At 36.0% G+C, this 13,832-nt stretch overlaps 1 protein-coding gene across 1 annotated transcript in view; it reads right to left on the minus strand.

Annotated features, from left to right (window-relative positions):
• Window positions 1-13,832, minus strand: part of LOC122792710 (armadillo repeat-containing protein 8-like) — a 1,055,700-nt gene that overhangs the window by 125,703 nt on the left and 916,165 nt on the right. Inside the window, exons 8-9 of the mRNA XM_044060296.1 lie at window positions 401-476; window positions 212-302 (exon numbers count right to left, since the gene is read on the minus strand). Of these exons, the coding sequence (XP_043916231.1) occupies window positions 212-302; window positions 401-476 (167 nt within the window). The remainder of the gene's footprint in view (window positions 1-211; window positions 303-400; window positions 477-13,832) is intronic.

Consider the following 13,832-nt stretch of genomic DNA (forward strand, 5'->3'; position numbering starts at 1 on the left):
TGCCTATGAAGTACTATACCACACACTAAGAGTTACTCTCCTGTCTTATGGGATTCAAGAAGAATTTTCAAGCAATATAAGCAAAATGAGGAGCTGGCATTTGTGACTTTTCTGGACTCACATTTGTTATGGAGGTGAAAAACTGCTACCCAATACTTCTCAGGTTTTTTCAAATCAGCTTTATTCGATTTCACACATCCTTGATACTCACCATTTGGCTGCTGTTAGCTGCATTTCAATAGGCTTGTCTCGTTGCATCATTTTTACAAAAACTTGAGGTAGAAGTTCTCCATCAACCAACACTGAAGAAAAGATAAGAAACAACCCAAGAGAATAACCAATGAATGAATGAATGAAATAATGCACAAAGTACTAAAATCATAAAACAAAAATGTCTTACCATTTACAAGGGTCATGGAAACTTGTGGGTTTTCATATGCTAAAACTGAAAAGCATTTTAGTGCTTGCATTTGAACCTGTAGGATAAACATTTTTTTAGTTTCCTCATTCTATCATTATAGCATAATTCAAACAATTTAAATTCCACAGAGTCAATTACTGCTATACAGCTGCATTACTCTGAATAAACAGACCAGCATCACTTCTCTTTTTTTTCCCCCAAAATCTCTATTTCAATTTTCTTTTTTCAAATAACAACAATACGGTAATTCAAAAACACAAATAAACAATACAAATACCTATCTAAAGAAAACTGACAACAATCTCGTTCCAAGAAAATTATATATATATATATATATATATATATATATATATATATATATATACATATATATATATATATATATATACACACATACATATATATATATATATATATATATATATATATATATATATATATATATATATATATACACACACACAATATATACACAAGAAGTCACTACATCGTCAAGTAAAGTATGAGAATTCTTATGTTCATTTGGTCTCATAAGGGATAGTTAGAATGGGGATAGTCTATATATAAAGTAAAAATAGAAATGTAACCATTTATTTGTATGTTTAGGGAAAATATCTAGTTACACATATACTAAGAAAAGGGAGAAGATGCAAGAAAGATTGGTTATACTACATTCATTTATTATTTAAAAGTTAGCTTTTCATGACAATTTGTAGGTAAATTTTATTTGTCAAGAACTATATCTAGCAAGTAACCCCAATATTTTTGATAATAGCGTTTGCTTTTTGTTTTTGAATAAAATAATTTGTGAGATGAGATAAATTTGATAGCAAGATTGCTAAAATTTTCCCATGTAATTGGTGACATGACATTCTAATTCTTTGTAATAAAGAATTTAATAAGTGCACACATAGCAATAAAAACATGTTTTAATATTTTTGGGAGTTGATTGATATTAATGTACAATATAGCTGTCTCCCAAGTAAGGGTTAATTTTTCATATCCCATTTTCTCTAATCTTACTCTCAAGGAACACCATAAGTTGTGTATCTTAGTACAGTTCCACATGACATGTAAAATATCAGTGGTTTGATCCGGACAATGGGGACATATGGACGAAAAGTTAGGATTTAATTTAGATAAGGTAATACAGATTATTTACCATAATTTGTGTATATAACAGCTTCTTGAAAGGAATAAATTTGATTGTATTTTCAATAGCTAGTTTCTTATTTTCTTCAGTCAGTGATTGATTTTTCGTTTGCCAATAGTTTGAAAATAAAGAATTCTGATGCTTTTCACTCATTACAATTTTATTTTCTTCAGTCAGTGATTGATTTTTCGTTTGCCAATAGTTTGAAAATAAAGAATTCTGATGCTTTGCACTCATTACAATTTTATAAGTCCTAGAAATTGTTCTCCCTTTAATCACAAGATTTTCAAGTATTAATTTAACTAAATCTATGTTCTGTAAGTCAGTGCGTATTTGTGAGAATTTAGCATTTATAAGATGATGAAGTTGGTTAAGGATAATACTATATTTCATAGGAAGTTTGAGTTCAAGTCTCATTTGCCTCGTGTTAGAGTCTTTCCATTGGTATATATCCCATATTGTGTAGTCTTATCAAGGGGTAGTTTGTTAGATTTACTGGTTTATTACTTATTAGTAAATTAGGATTTAGGTGTAACGGTTGTATAAGGGCAAAAGCGTCAGCTAATTGCAATGATTTAAATAGTTTGAGTTGTAAGAATCATGTTTTTAATTAGTGGGTGTAAATTCTTCGTGCATATGCCAGCCTGGTTTAAATTCAAGAATGGCAAGGGTTTGATATTACAGCCAAGGGATTTCAACTGTTCATACCAGATTTTGGTCCACTGGGGTGTCCAAGTATTTATATAAGAGTCATAGTTTATTATTTGTATTAGTCTGTATACAGTAATTATACTATAGTAAAGCTTAAAATCAGGTAACCCCCAATCCCCCCTTATCTTTGGAGAGTACAAGTTTTGCATATTTAATTCTGGTAGATTTGGGATACCATAAGAATCTTGATATAGCTTTTTCCATGGCAAGGAAGAAGTTCTGGGGAATATTTGAAAAGGTAGCATTTAATTGAAAGAGTATTCTTCGTAAAAAAATTCATCTTGACAACACTAGCTTTTGACAGTAGAGACATATTAATGTTCTTCCATCTATCCATATCGTTTTGAATACTAGTCCAGGTAGTTACTAGATTATTGTTTATAATATCTTTGAAGTCTGAAGTAAATATTATTCCTAGATATTTTATCTGGTAGTTTATTTTGATCTCACTCATAGGAAAGTACAATTCTTTATGCCCTATAGGATTGAGGGGAAATATGTGTGACTTGTTTAAATTTAAATTATAATTTGAAACTACCGAGAACTCATCAATAACCAAGTATTTTTGGGATGTCAGTAGTGGGGAGTTGGAAGTATATATTTAAGTCATCAGCAAAGGCAGAGTATATAAGATTTGTATTGTGGATTCTGGGAATATGCTGAAATTGTTTTTGTGAAATAAACAGAACAGAAGGAGAGGTTCTAGATAAAGATTAAATAGGTATGGTGAAAGAGGACATCCTTGTCTTGTACCACTGGATAAGAGTATAGGGTTAGTTATAAGTTTATTTACCTGTATAGTGGTAGAAGCTTTCTGATACAGAACCTGGATCATTTTAATGAATTCTTGAGGAAAACCATATAAATGCAGTATATTAAAGAGAAAGTTTAAGTTTACTCTATCAAAAGGTTTAGTTGCACATACTGTAAGGGCATATCTGGGGCACTTATCCCTATTAAGTACTCTTACAATGGTATCTAAAAGGAGGGTGTTGTCACTTGTTTGCTGTTTGTCATAAAGCCCATTTGTTGTTGGGAAATAATAGAGGGCTTACGTCTATTTGCTATAACATGGGCTAATATCTTAAGATCAGTGTTTATGAGGGCTACTGGTCTATAATTTGCTGGATCTGTTGGGTCAGAATGCGGTTTAAGAATCAACACTGTCTTGGAGATATTTAAGTATTTGTCTGTTATACCATATTGTATTACATAGCTGAAAACACTTTGGAGATAAGTTCCATGAATAGCTTATAAAAATCTGATGTGTATCCATCAGGCCCAAGGGATTTACCTAATTTTAGTTTGTTTATTGCAGCTTTTCTCTCTTTTAAATATAACAGTGATTTAAAGAATTTCCTTTGATCTTCTGTAATTTGTGGAAAGTTTATATTATGTATAAAATCCTCAACTCTGTGTGTAGATAAGGGTATATTGTATAATTTCGTATAAATATCTTCAAAAGCGTCCACTATATCTTGATCTTTACATTTCACCTGTCCTTCATATTTTATTTCTTCGATCCTAGGAGGTCCACTTTTTATGTTAATTAGTCTAGCTAGGAATTTTGATGGCGTTTGAGCCCATTCTGAATACTGATATATTGACCTTAATTCTAAGGAGATACTTTCTAAATAGTGTTTGTGTAATTGTTTTTGCCAATCAATTATTTTTTCCTCAAGTTCTTTAGAATATTTTTCCTGAAGTTCTAGTTCAGCAGTGTTTATTTGACACACTAGTTCATTCTTAAGATTGTTATACTTTTTTTTTTTGAGCCATGCAGATTTTTGAATAAAAATACCCCTGATGATCGCCTTGGTAGCCACCCATTTTATGTCATATGGAATTTGATCGGATATAAAATCATTTTGAAGTTGGGCTAACACATTCTGAATTTCTTGTGTAGTTTCTTGGTTTTGTATAATTTTAGGATTTAACGTCCAGGTACTGAAATTGGAAATATTTTGTTTATGAGCTTGAAAGTTTATTAAAAGTCTAATTTTGGAATGATCTGAAAGAGTTCTATGTGATACAGCATACTTTATTTTGTTAGAAAGGAAAGCAAGGGAAATTAGAAAAGCATCTATCCTGGACCAAGTTTTACGAGTGGCTGAAAAAAAAGTGAATCTTGATATTGTTTTATCATACTGAAATTTAACATAAGGGTCAACTAGTTCAAATGTATTTTGTAATTCTTCAAGGGCTGTAGTGGTAGATTGTGACTGTCTTTTTATTATACGATCTATCCTTATCTAAATTTAGTAAAGCATTCCAGTCCCCACCTAAAATAATCAGATGATTTGGGTATTTGGCTAATACATTAAAGATTTCATAAATGAAGAGCTGTTGATTTGAGCAGGGGCTATATATATTAAGAAAGAGTAATGGTTTGTTCAAATTATGATATTCAGTAGTAAATAATACACATCTTCCCCTTTGAGTCAGCTTCATAGGAAGTAATCTCGCCTCGGAAGGATTTATTTACTATAATGGCCACTCCCCTGGACAAAGAACTATAATGCAGCAACTACTGTTTTAACCAATTTTCTTTTCCTTTCCCTAAACCAAAGTTGGTCATCTAAGTGAGTTTCTTGCAAGAAAGTTATATCAGCCTTAGTTTGGTATGTGAGGTGCATGATTACATTTCTTTTCTTTTATCTATCATCCCTTTAACATTCCAAGAGTCTATGGTTATCATTTTTATTAATATTGTTGAAGTTTCTCATTAGTTGATTCACAAAAATACAGTTATAAACTTTTTCTGTTAGTGTATTTATCTTAAGAATAAATGCTGTGACTTCTATACTCCTAAACTCTAAATAGGTGCCTAACCACCCATCCCTCTGTATTTGTAAATGTGCATGAGTTACGAAACTAAAAGAAACTATTACTTTTAACAAGGAGTAGATATATATCAGAGGGATGTCAATAACACCCATACTGTTCCAAATGCGAACAGTCATCGGCTAACAGACTGTGCCCATCCCGCTCCTTTTATTATTTATATACTGCATAATCATTTTCAGACTGCTTAAAATATTATATTAATTGTGCACTTAAATATCATATAGAGAGAAAAGGAAAAGTAGCTTTTATAAAAAGTTTTGTAGCAACAGCAACATATTATAATTCTTAGCATTTCAAGAGTTATTAAAGAGTTAACAAAACAATATTTTCAAAAACTAAGTACAATATATGTATATTTTAAAGAAAGCATCATTTTAAAAACTCAACAACATTTGCATTATTCTTGCTAACAGCAAGTAACTGTGGTTCTTTAAAATGTACTGGGACCATACATGCAATCATTGTGAACTCGTATTATTAATTAACCAGCTCCATCTACTGGACAAACAGGGGAAAAAAAGAAAATGTTTTTGTACCTTGCTCATAGACACCTTTAAAGGTAACTCAATGGTTATGCCAGTAGAATGATTATACATTTTAAACGTTTAAAGAAGGCAGCACTTTAAAATTCAACAACATTTTGCCTTATTCTTACTAAAAGCAACTAACTGTGGTTCTTTAAGATGTATTGGAACTTCATTTAACACTGCACTGGCAAAAGCCATACAGAGCCATCATTGTGTACTCATATATTAATAACTAACCAGTGCCATCTACTTGAACAAACAGAAAAGAAAAAAAAATGTTTTTATACCTTGCTAATAAGCACATTTAAAAGTAACTCAATGGTTATGTCAGCAGAATAATGATTATACATTTTAAACATTTAAAGAAGGCAGCACTTTAAAATTAAACATTTGCCTTATTCTTGCTAGCAGGAACTAACTGTGGTTCTTTGATTGCATTGGAATCTTCATTTATCACTGCACTGTCAAAAGCCATATAAACACATCATTTTGAACTTGTATGTTAATAATTAACCAGTGCCATCAACTGAACAAACAGAGAGGAAGAAGAAGAAAAAAAAGAGAAATGTTTTTGTACCTTGCTCATAGACAGACTTAAAAGCAACTCAATGATTATGCCAGTAGAATAATGAGTATAGATTTTAACTGAAACTACTTATGTCTAATATTTACACTACTTAAACTCTTATATCAAAGGTTATATCCCATTTTTTAAATGTAATTTAACACTTCTTTTTTGTAAGCTGTAAATGAACTTTAAAGTCATTTCTCTAGGCAGACAATGTTAGGTAGCTTTGTAACTTTTAAATGTAAAGGCAGTTGCTAAAAGACAGTACCTTAAGTATTACAGTGTAGCAAAGAGGTTTTCTTTACAGGCAAGTAAGTAGAGTTATTTAGAACACATTCCACATCCATTTTGTTTAAAATTTCCCATAAGAGTGGTATATTCTTCTGTCCTGTAGTTCTTTGGAACTGTAGCACTTGTTTAGCCTTCCAAATGTTTTTTTTTTTTGGATCAAAAGATATGAATAGAGTTGTCTCAGGCAGGATTTACTTTGAAGAGATACAGAAAGGTGGATTTTGCCTGGTCAGGTGTTTCCAAGGATATTTTTTCTTCTTTGTAATAAAATGTTAAAGTTGCAGGATATCTCATTTGGAAATTAATCTTATTTTCAACGAGGTAACTGCAGTATTTGCTGAGTTTCTGTCGATTTTGTTTAATTTGTAAAGGAAGATCTTGAGTAATCATAATTTTATGCGCTCTCCATGTAATATTCTTTTTAATCTTATAAGCTGACAGTATCTGTTGAACATGTGCTGAATTAAGCAGTCTGATATAGATTTGTCTAGGAAGATCAGTTGTTTGTGTATGCTTTATAGCTCTGTGAGCTCTTTCAATCACTCTCTCATCCAGGAGATTTTTATTAGCCAGAAGAGAGCTTAGTATTTATTTTATTATTGGAATAAGTTGTGAATTATCAAAGCTCTCTGGACTACCTCTTATGATAAAAATATTTCTCTGGCTTCTAGCTTCCAAGTCTAACATTTTTTGCTGTAATTCTTTAATTATGGTGTCACTGGTTTGTACTTTTTGTTGCAGTTCATTTATTTTTAGTTCATGGTCCATAATTTTAGCTTCATTTTGTTCAAGCCTAAGCACAATTTGGTCCACAGTAGAGCCAAATGTAGTTAGCTTATGAGAGAAACCCTGAACTTCTGTTTGTAAAGGTTGTAAAGCAGTTTTCAGATTCTCCAGTGTTAAAGGTTGTTCCCGTTTTAATCTTTGAGACATTTCATCAGCTTCTTGATGTTGCTTGTTAATTTTTTGCCTTTTAGAAGTAGTTTCTTTCTCAGGAGTAGTAATTGCAGACAGTTTGTTTTTTGTGATTACAGTTTCCATCCGATCTGGCTGATTCTCCATTAATCTTGTATAGTTAGATTTCTAGTGGTAGTAGTGCAGAATTTTAAATAAGTCTTGTTATGAAAGTTGTTTTTCCTGTTACTTTCCTCTTATTAGGCCTGTTAGTCTTGAAGAATCCACACCATGCAGTTCAGGGCTCTGTTTCCAACAAGTAACTGTTTTTCCTTCAGAATAAGAGAATCTTTGAAAGATAAAGATGAAACAATTAAGTACTCGTATTTCTGCTTTAATCCATTGATGTTTGGTATACTTTTCCTAAGCGATGCGCTGGTTTGAAGTCAGATTATAGTATAGGAATGCAGGAGCTGCACTGCCAGTGTGCTTACAGGCTGTCCACCATTTTGGAATCATCCCTTCTCAAGTAAGCTGAATGTAAACTGATTTAAGTTATACACAAAACTGTGCAAGTCATATTGTGAACATTACGCATTTAACAGAGACAGCAAACATGATACTCTTGTTACTTCAACACTGCCATCAGCCACCTATACCATTCAAGAAGCAGTTCAAAGCTTTTCATACATGCTACTTACGAATGGACTACAACCAAACTGAAGACAACTGCATCTAAAACAAATCCAACTTTTATAGGCCATACAATGAATAGCCACAAATTCTGTGCACCATAAAGACAGGCACTTACAAGAACAAAAAGCAACTTAAATGCAGTTGCGTATGCAACTCATAACAGATCTTTGAGAACAGACCACTATAGAAGAAAATCAGTGCAAATGGGTTTACATGTTTGCAATAAACTGAATTGCAAACTAGTTGGGAAGGAATTCCAAAGTTCACATTAGGAACTGTGAACTGAAGGAAGTACAGGTTAATGTCTGGGTCCCTCACTGTTCCATTTTGGGCGTATTACTGTGTGAGAATGACCCAATAGATGCTCCCTTTGCATTACTTCATAGTTTATTCACATTTGTAGCTGATAAGCACCTTAACACTGTATTACTACCAAATTTCTAATAAACCAGTATAAGTGAGAAAATTCACAGATGACACCAAGACAGGGACCACTGTAACGACATTACTAATTAGAAAAAAAAATTACATTGTTTCAACACAGTGTTTGAATGGACATCAAATGGAATGAGGTTTAAGTCAGAAATATGTACAGTAATACAAAAAGGAATCCAATATGTCCTTGTGTAATAGGCAACTGTATATTTATAACAGATAATGCCACTACGGATTTGGGAGTATTGATCAACTCTGGCTAAGGATTTGACAGCATATCAATATTGTAAAGAAGTCCTATGGGTTAACTAACAGTTTGAGAAGAATTTCAATTAGAGATTATACAGTGTTCGTATCTCCTTCACAAATCAGTATTAAGACCAACTGAGTATTGTGATTGTTTTTACATGTAAAGCCTAGCCCAATTAAAGAGACTTAAGAGAGTTCAACATACTTTTAGAAAACAGTTATAATACATCATTACAGTGCAAGACTTAAGGAACTGGATTTCTACTCTATTTGGGTACAGGTTCAGAGAGGACTTGACACTAATTAAATGCCATAAAATGAGATTTCAGATGCATTCACGAGCATAGAACTTAATGTGAATTAAGTGGGTACTAGAAATAATTCTGAAAGAATTCTGTAAATATATTACTGCCTGCGAGAACAAGGTTAAGTAACTCCCATTTCTATTCTAGAGCAGGTAGAATGCAGAAAAGACATGGTAGATGACTACATTATGTTTACATTATTGATTGATAAATGGTTCCACACTAGGGAATATGACTGACTTTAACAGCAGCAAATACCTAGGCTCCAAGATTCCAAACAATATACTGAAATGTATGAAAAAAATTGACAGTGTTAAAATAAGAGGACTGACTCTATAGCATAAACAGAAAAGTTACATATGTTCCATAATGCTGGATTCATTCAATCATGTCTGCCCAATAAAACTTACGGGTCCAATAAAACTTACTGGTCCTCGAGCAGTCTATCAGCTCGGACCCAGCAAAAATGAAAATTATGTATTTACTGTAATGATAGATTCGAGTTGTCCATTTCCATCCAGTTCAACCTGTGGGTTACTGGAATTTATCACCCAACCTCTGCCTCCTCTACCCATACTACCTTGCTCTCCCTACAGCTACCACAGATTGAGTTTGCAACTCTCCACAAAAATCCAACTTGTAACCCTCTAAGACCACAGACCAAGGACACCAAACAAAAGGATGCAGGAAAGATGGCTCAACTCCTCGGCCATCCAATGCTGGGAAGTAATAAAACACAGGAGGGGGGAAAGGAAGGAGGGATGGGTGAACTGGATGGAAACAGAGAACACAGATCTACTGTTATGTTAAGTACATAACTTTCACATCTGATGATGTCTTTTAAATCCAGCTTCAACCTATGGGACGGAGTCCCCAGCCACGTCATCCCAAAAAGGTGCAAGGAGAGGACATTCAGCATTACAGTGGAACTAAGGGAGGACTTAGAGCCCAAACTGTACATACAACTTACAGGGAGACACAAATGTGTGTGTACCCACCCACGTAGCCACAGCACAAATATCATCAATAGAGACTCTCGCGAAAAAGGGTGAAGAAGTAGACATAGCTCTGAAAGAGTGACCCTTCAGCTTACAAGGCAGACTTTCCTCTCAATCTACATCCCAATGACATGCAGTCAAAAACCATTTGGATAAAGTAGATTTAGACACTGGCTTGCCCAACCCCCCCCCCCCCCCCCCAATAAGGAAAAATTAGTTAAGCTTGGTTCCATCCATACAGAATCTCAGCTGCCTATGTACACAAAAACAATATAATAAATATTCTCCCTTGTTTGAAAGGGTAGAAAAAACACTGGCAAATAAACGGTCTGATTCAAGGTGGTTTCTGACACCACCTTTGGCAAAAAGGCACGATCCATTCAGAGAGAAACCCTATCCTTATTATGAAAGGACAGAGGATAAGGCCTGCAAGTTTTGACACACACCTGGCCGAAATGACAGCCACCAAGAAGAATCTATCAAGACAACAACTTTAGAGAGACTGCCGCTGAAGGCTCAAGAGGAGGGCCAACAAGAATGTGAAGCTTAAGGGGTAAATCCCAAGGAAGAACAGAATCCCGAATAGAAGGTCGCAAAAAAAAACATTCCTCTGAGGAAAGCCTTGGAAATCTTCAAAGCTGTTACTGGAGTATTACCTCTGTCAATATGAAAGTTGGAAACAGCAGCTAACGGAATAAGCAGATTCAGACCAAAACAGATCAACAAGGAAATGTCATCCAAAGGGGCTGATAGAGTCCAAACCTTTAGAAGACACCCATAATGTGAACTGCTTTCACTTACTAGCATAAATTTTGTAAGCAGCTTGTTTCTGGAAAGACAGCAAAATGCAAACTACTCTATCAGAATTTGAGAATTCTGGCCATCAAGGGAATTGGAGAAACCATGAAAAGAGAGCAAAATGCAAACTTCTCCATCAGAGAGCTTGAGATCTCTGGCCATCAAGGGAATTGGAGAAACCATACAGTTAACTCAAGAGTTCAGGCAGGTCCTAGACCACTAGGTGGAAAATCTGATCTGGAATTGGATCCAGCACCAAGGTAGGGTTACAGCAGAAGAGGAAACAGAAAAGGGAATCACACCTGATGGGGTCCGGAAGGGAACAGTGAGGATTACAATCACTTTGCAATAGGCTGCTTTCTAGAGAATCTTTATCATCAAAGCAGTGGGAGGATAAGCATACAGAAGACCCATGGGCCAAGCATACAGAAGAACATCCCTGGGTGAATGTTCTTGTGGAGGGAACTAGGATGCAATAACTGTTGCACTTGGTGTTGGATGGGGAAAGCAAACAGATCACATCACGGTGGGGCCCAATGCCCGGAAATCTAAACAGCTACCCCTGGATTTAGGAACCATGCATAAGTAAGACAACCATCTGCTAAAACACTGGATTTCCCCAGAATGTGCACTGCTACCGGGAAACCACTCATTGCCAAACTCTCAGGGCCTCCCAACAGAGAAGGTAGGGCCAGATTCCACTCTGTTTGTTCAAACACAAAACCACATACATTATTATCCATTTGCACTGAAACCACATCCTTGGGGAAAAAGTCCTCAAAAGCCTGCAGCACAAGGAGGACTGCTCTCATCTCCAAGACACAGAAAGTACAGTTGTGTACACTTACCATAAATGTAGATGTTGGAGTGTATTCACTGTTGCAGTCATTACATTTGGGTTATCTGCTTGCAGGTAGCCCTCAGTCGGCCTGATTAACAAAGTCTTGGGTCCTGCGTCAGTTGCTGTCCCTTCTTCCATGACGTCAGGTCATCAGGGGTATAAAACATGCAGCTGACGCCATTACATCAGTTTTTCTTGCCTCAGATGTCAGGTGCCCCCCTAATGGGAAGCAATTAAATATAAAAGTACAAATATATACCTCCAACAAAAATGCAAATACACCAAAAAGGCTTTTAAGCATACTAAAGGAAAGTAGAGGTACAGCCAAAAGAAGTTAGGGGGCTGGAGAGAGGGTAACTAGGACTGCAACAGTGAATACACTCGAACATCTACATTTATGGTAAGTGTACACAACTGTACTATGTTCATTGTGTTTCATTGTTGCAGTCATTACATTTGGGTAGATTCCCAAAGCTATGGTTGGGAGGAGGAATTTAGATAGCATTAGGACCAGCTATAAGGACCTGCAAGACTGCAGTGGCAAAGCCAGCTCTGGATTTAGAGAAAATTGGCAAATGATAATGCTTGGTGAAAGTATGTACAGAACTCCAGGTAGCAGCTTCTAGAATGTCCCTGGCAGGGATGCCTCTGAGAAAAGCTGTAGAGGTAGATGCAGCCCTGGTGGAGTGAGGTCTGATCCCCTGGTGGACAGGTTTTCCATGGTGCTTATAGCAGAAATGAATGCAATGGCTTATCCATTTAGAAATGGTTTGCTTTGAAATAGCCTTCCCCCCCTCTCTGCCCCTGCAGCAAATGCCACCAGCAGTTGTTCAGATTTCCTTTGAGGTTTAGTCTTGTCCAAGTAGAATCTAAGTTGTCTGTGCACATCTAAGTAATGCAGTGTCTGTTCCCCTTTATTCTGTGGATTGGGAAAGAAGGTTGGAAAATAAATGGACTGATTAAGAGCCACACTGGATACCACCTTGGGCATGAAGGATGGATTGGTTCTGAGGGACACCCTGTCCGCATGAAAGATGATGAAAGCCTCCACTGTCATACAGGCTTGTAATTCAGGAACCCTTCTAGCTGAAGTGACTGCTAAAATGAAAGCTGTTTTCAAAGAAAGAAATTTTAAGTCTGCAGTAGCAGCTGGCTCAAAAGGAGGTAGAGTGAGTTTCTCCAAGACAAAGTTAAGGTCCCAGGCTGGGGTTGGAGCTCTCCTGGGTGGTCTCAAATTTTTGGCCCCTCCGAGGAACTGTTTGAGCAATGGATGAAAGAAGAGGGGAGGTTCTGTGTTATAATGAGCTGAAATGGCTGAGGTGTGGATTTTAACAGAGGAAAAAGACAGGCCCTTGTGAAACATCTCAGTTAAGTACTGCAAAATTTGAGGTAAACTGGGTGCTGCTGTGCTCATCCCTTGAGATTGGTTCCAGGCACAGAATCTTTTCCATTTTTCAGCATAAGATTTTTTAGTACTAAGCCTCCTTGCCTCTAAAATGATATCCATCACAGGTTTGCTGAGGGATGGTAAAGGAGAGATTAAGTAATTAGCCAGGCTGCAAGGTTCAGTGTTAGGAGCTGTGGGTGCAGAATCTGGTTCTCCTGCTGAGAACACAGGGAAGGAGTCTGAGGCAGGTGCCATGGAAATAACCGTGACACACTACGCAGGAGAGGGTACCAGTGTTGGCGCGGCCAGTCTGGAGCAATCAAAATCATCCATGGTTTGTCCTGTTTGATTTTTAGTAGCACTTTGGAGAGCAGAGACAGAGGGGGGAAGGCATAAACTGACAGTTTTTTCCAGTTGAAGGACAGAGCATCCACTTTCCAGGCTTGTTTGTGGGGAGTCCTTGTGCAACATTTATCTAATTGGTAGTTCTGGGGAGAGGCAAACAGATCTACATCTGGGCTCCCCCAGTTGCTTGTCAACATGCTGACAATCCTTGGTTCCACTTTCCACTCGTGTGGGTCCATGAGGTTTCTGCTTAGTCCATCTGCTAGTGTATTTAATTTTCCTGGCAGGAATTGAGCTTGTAGGTGCACTTGGTAGCTCAAGGCTGTGTTCCACAATGCCATGGCTAGTCTGCAGAGGGGGTAAGAA

Source organism: Protopterus annectens, chromosome 2.part0, assembly GCF_019279795.1.
Source record: "Protopterus annectens isolate FY-2018-M chromosome 2.part0, PAN1.0, whole genome shotgun sequence".
NCBI lineage: Eukaryota > Metazoa > Chordata > Ceratodontiformes > Protopteridae > Protopterus > Protopterus annectens.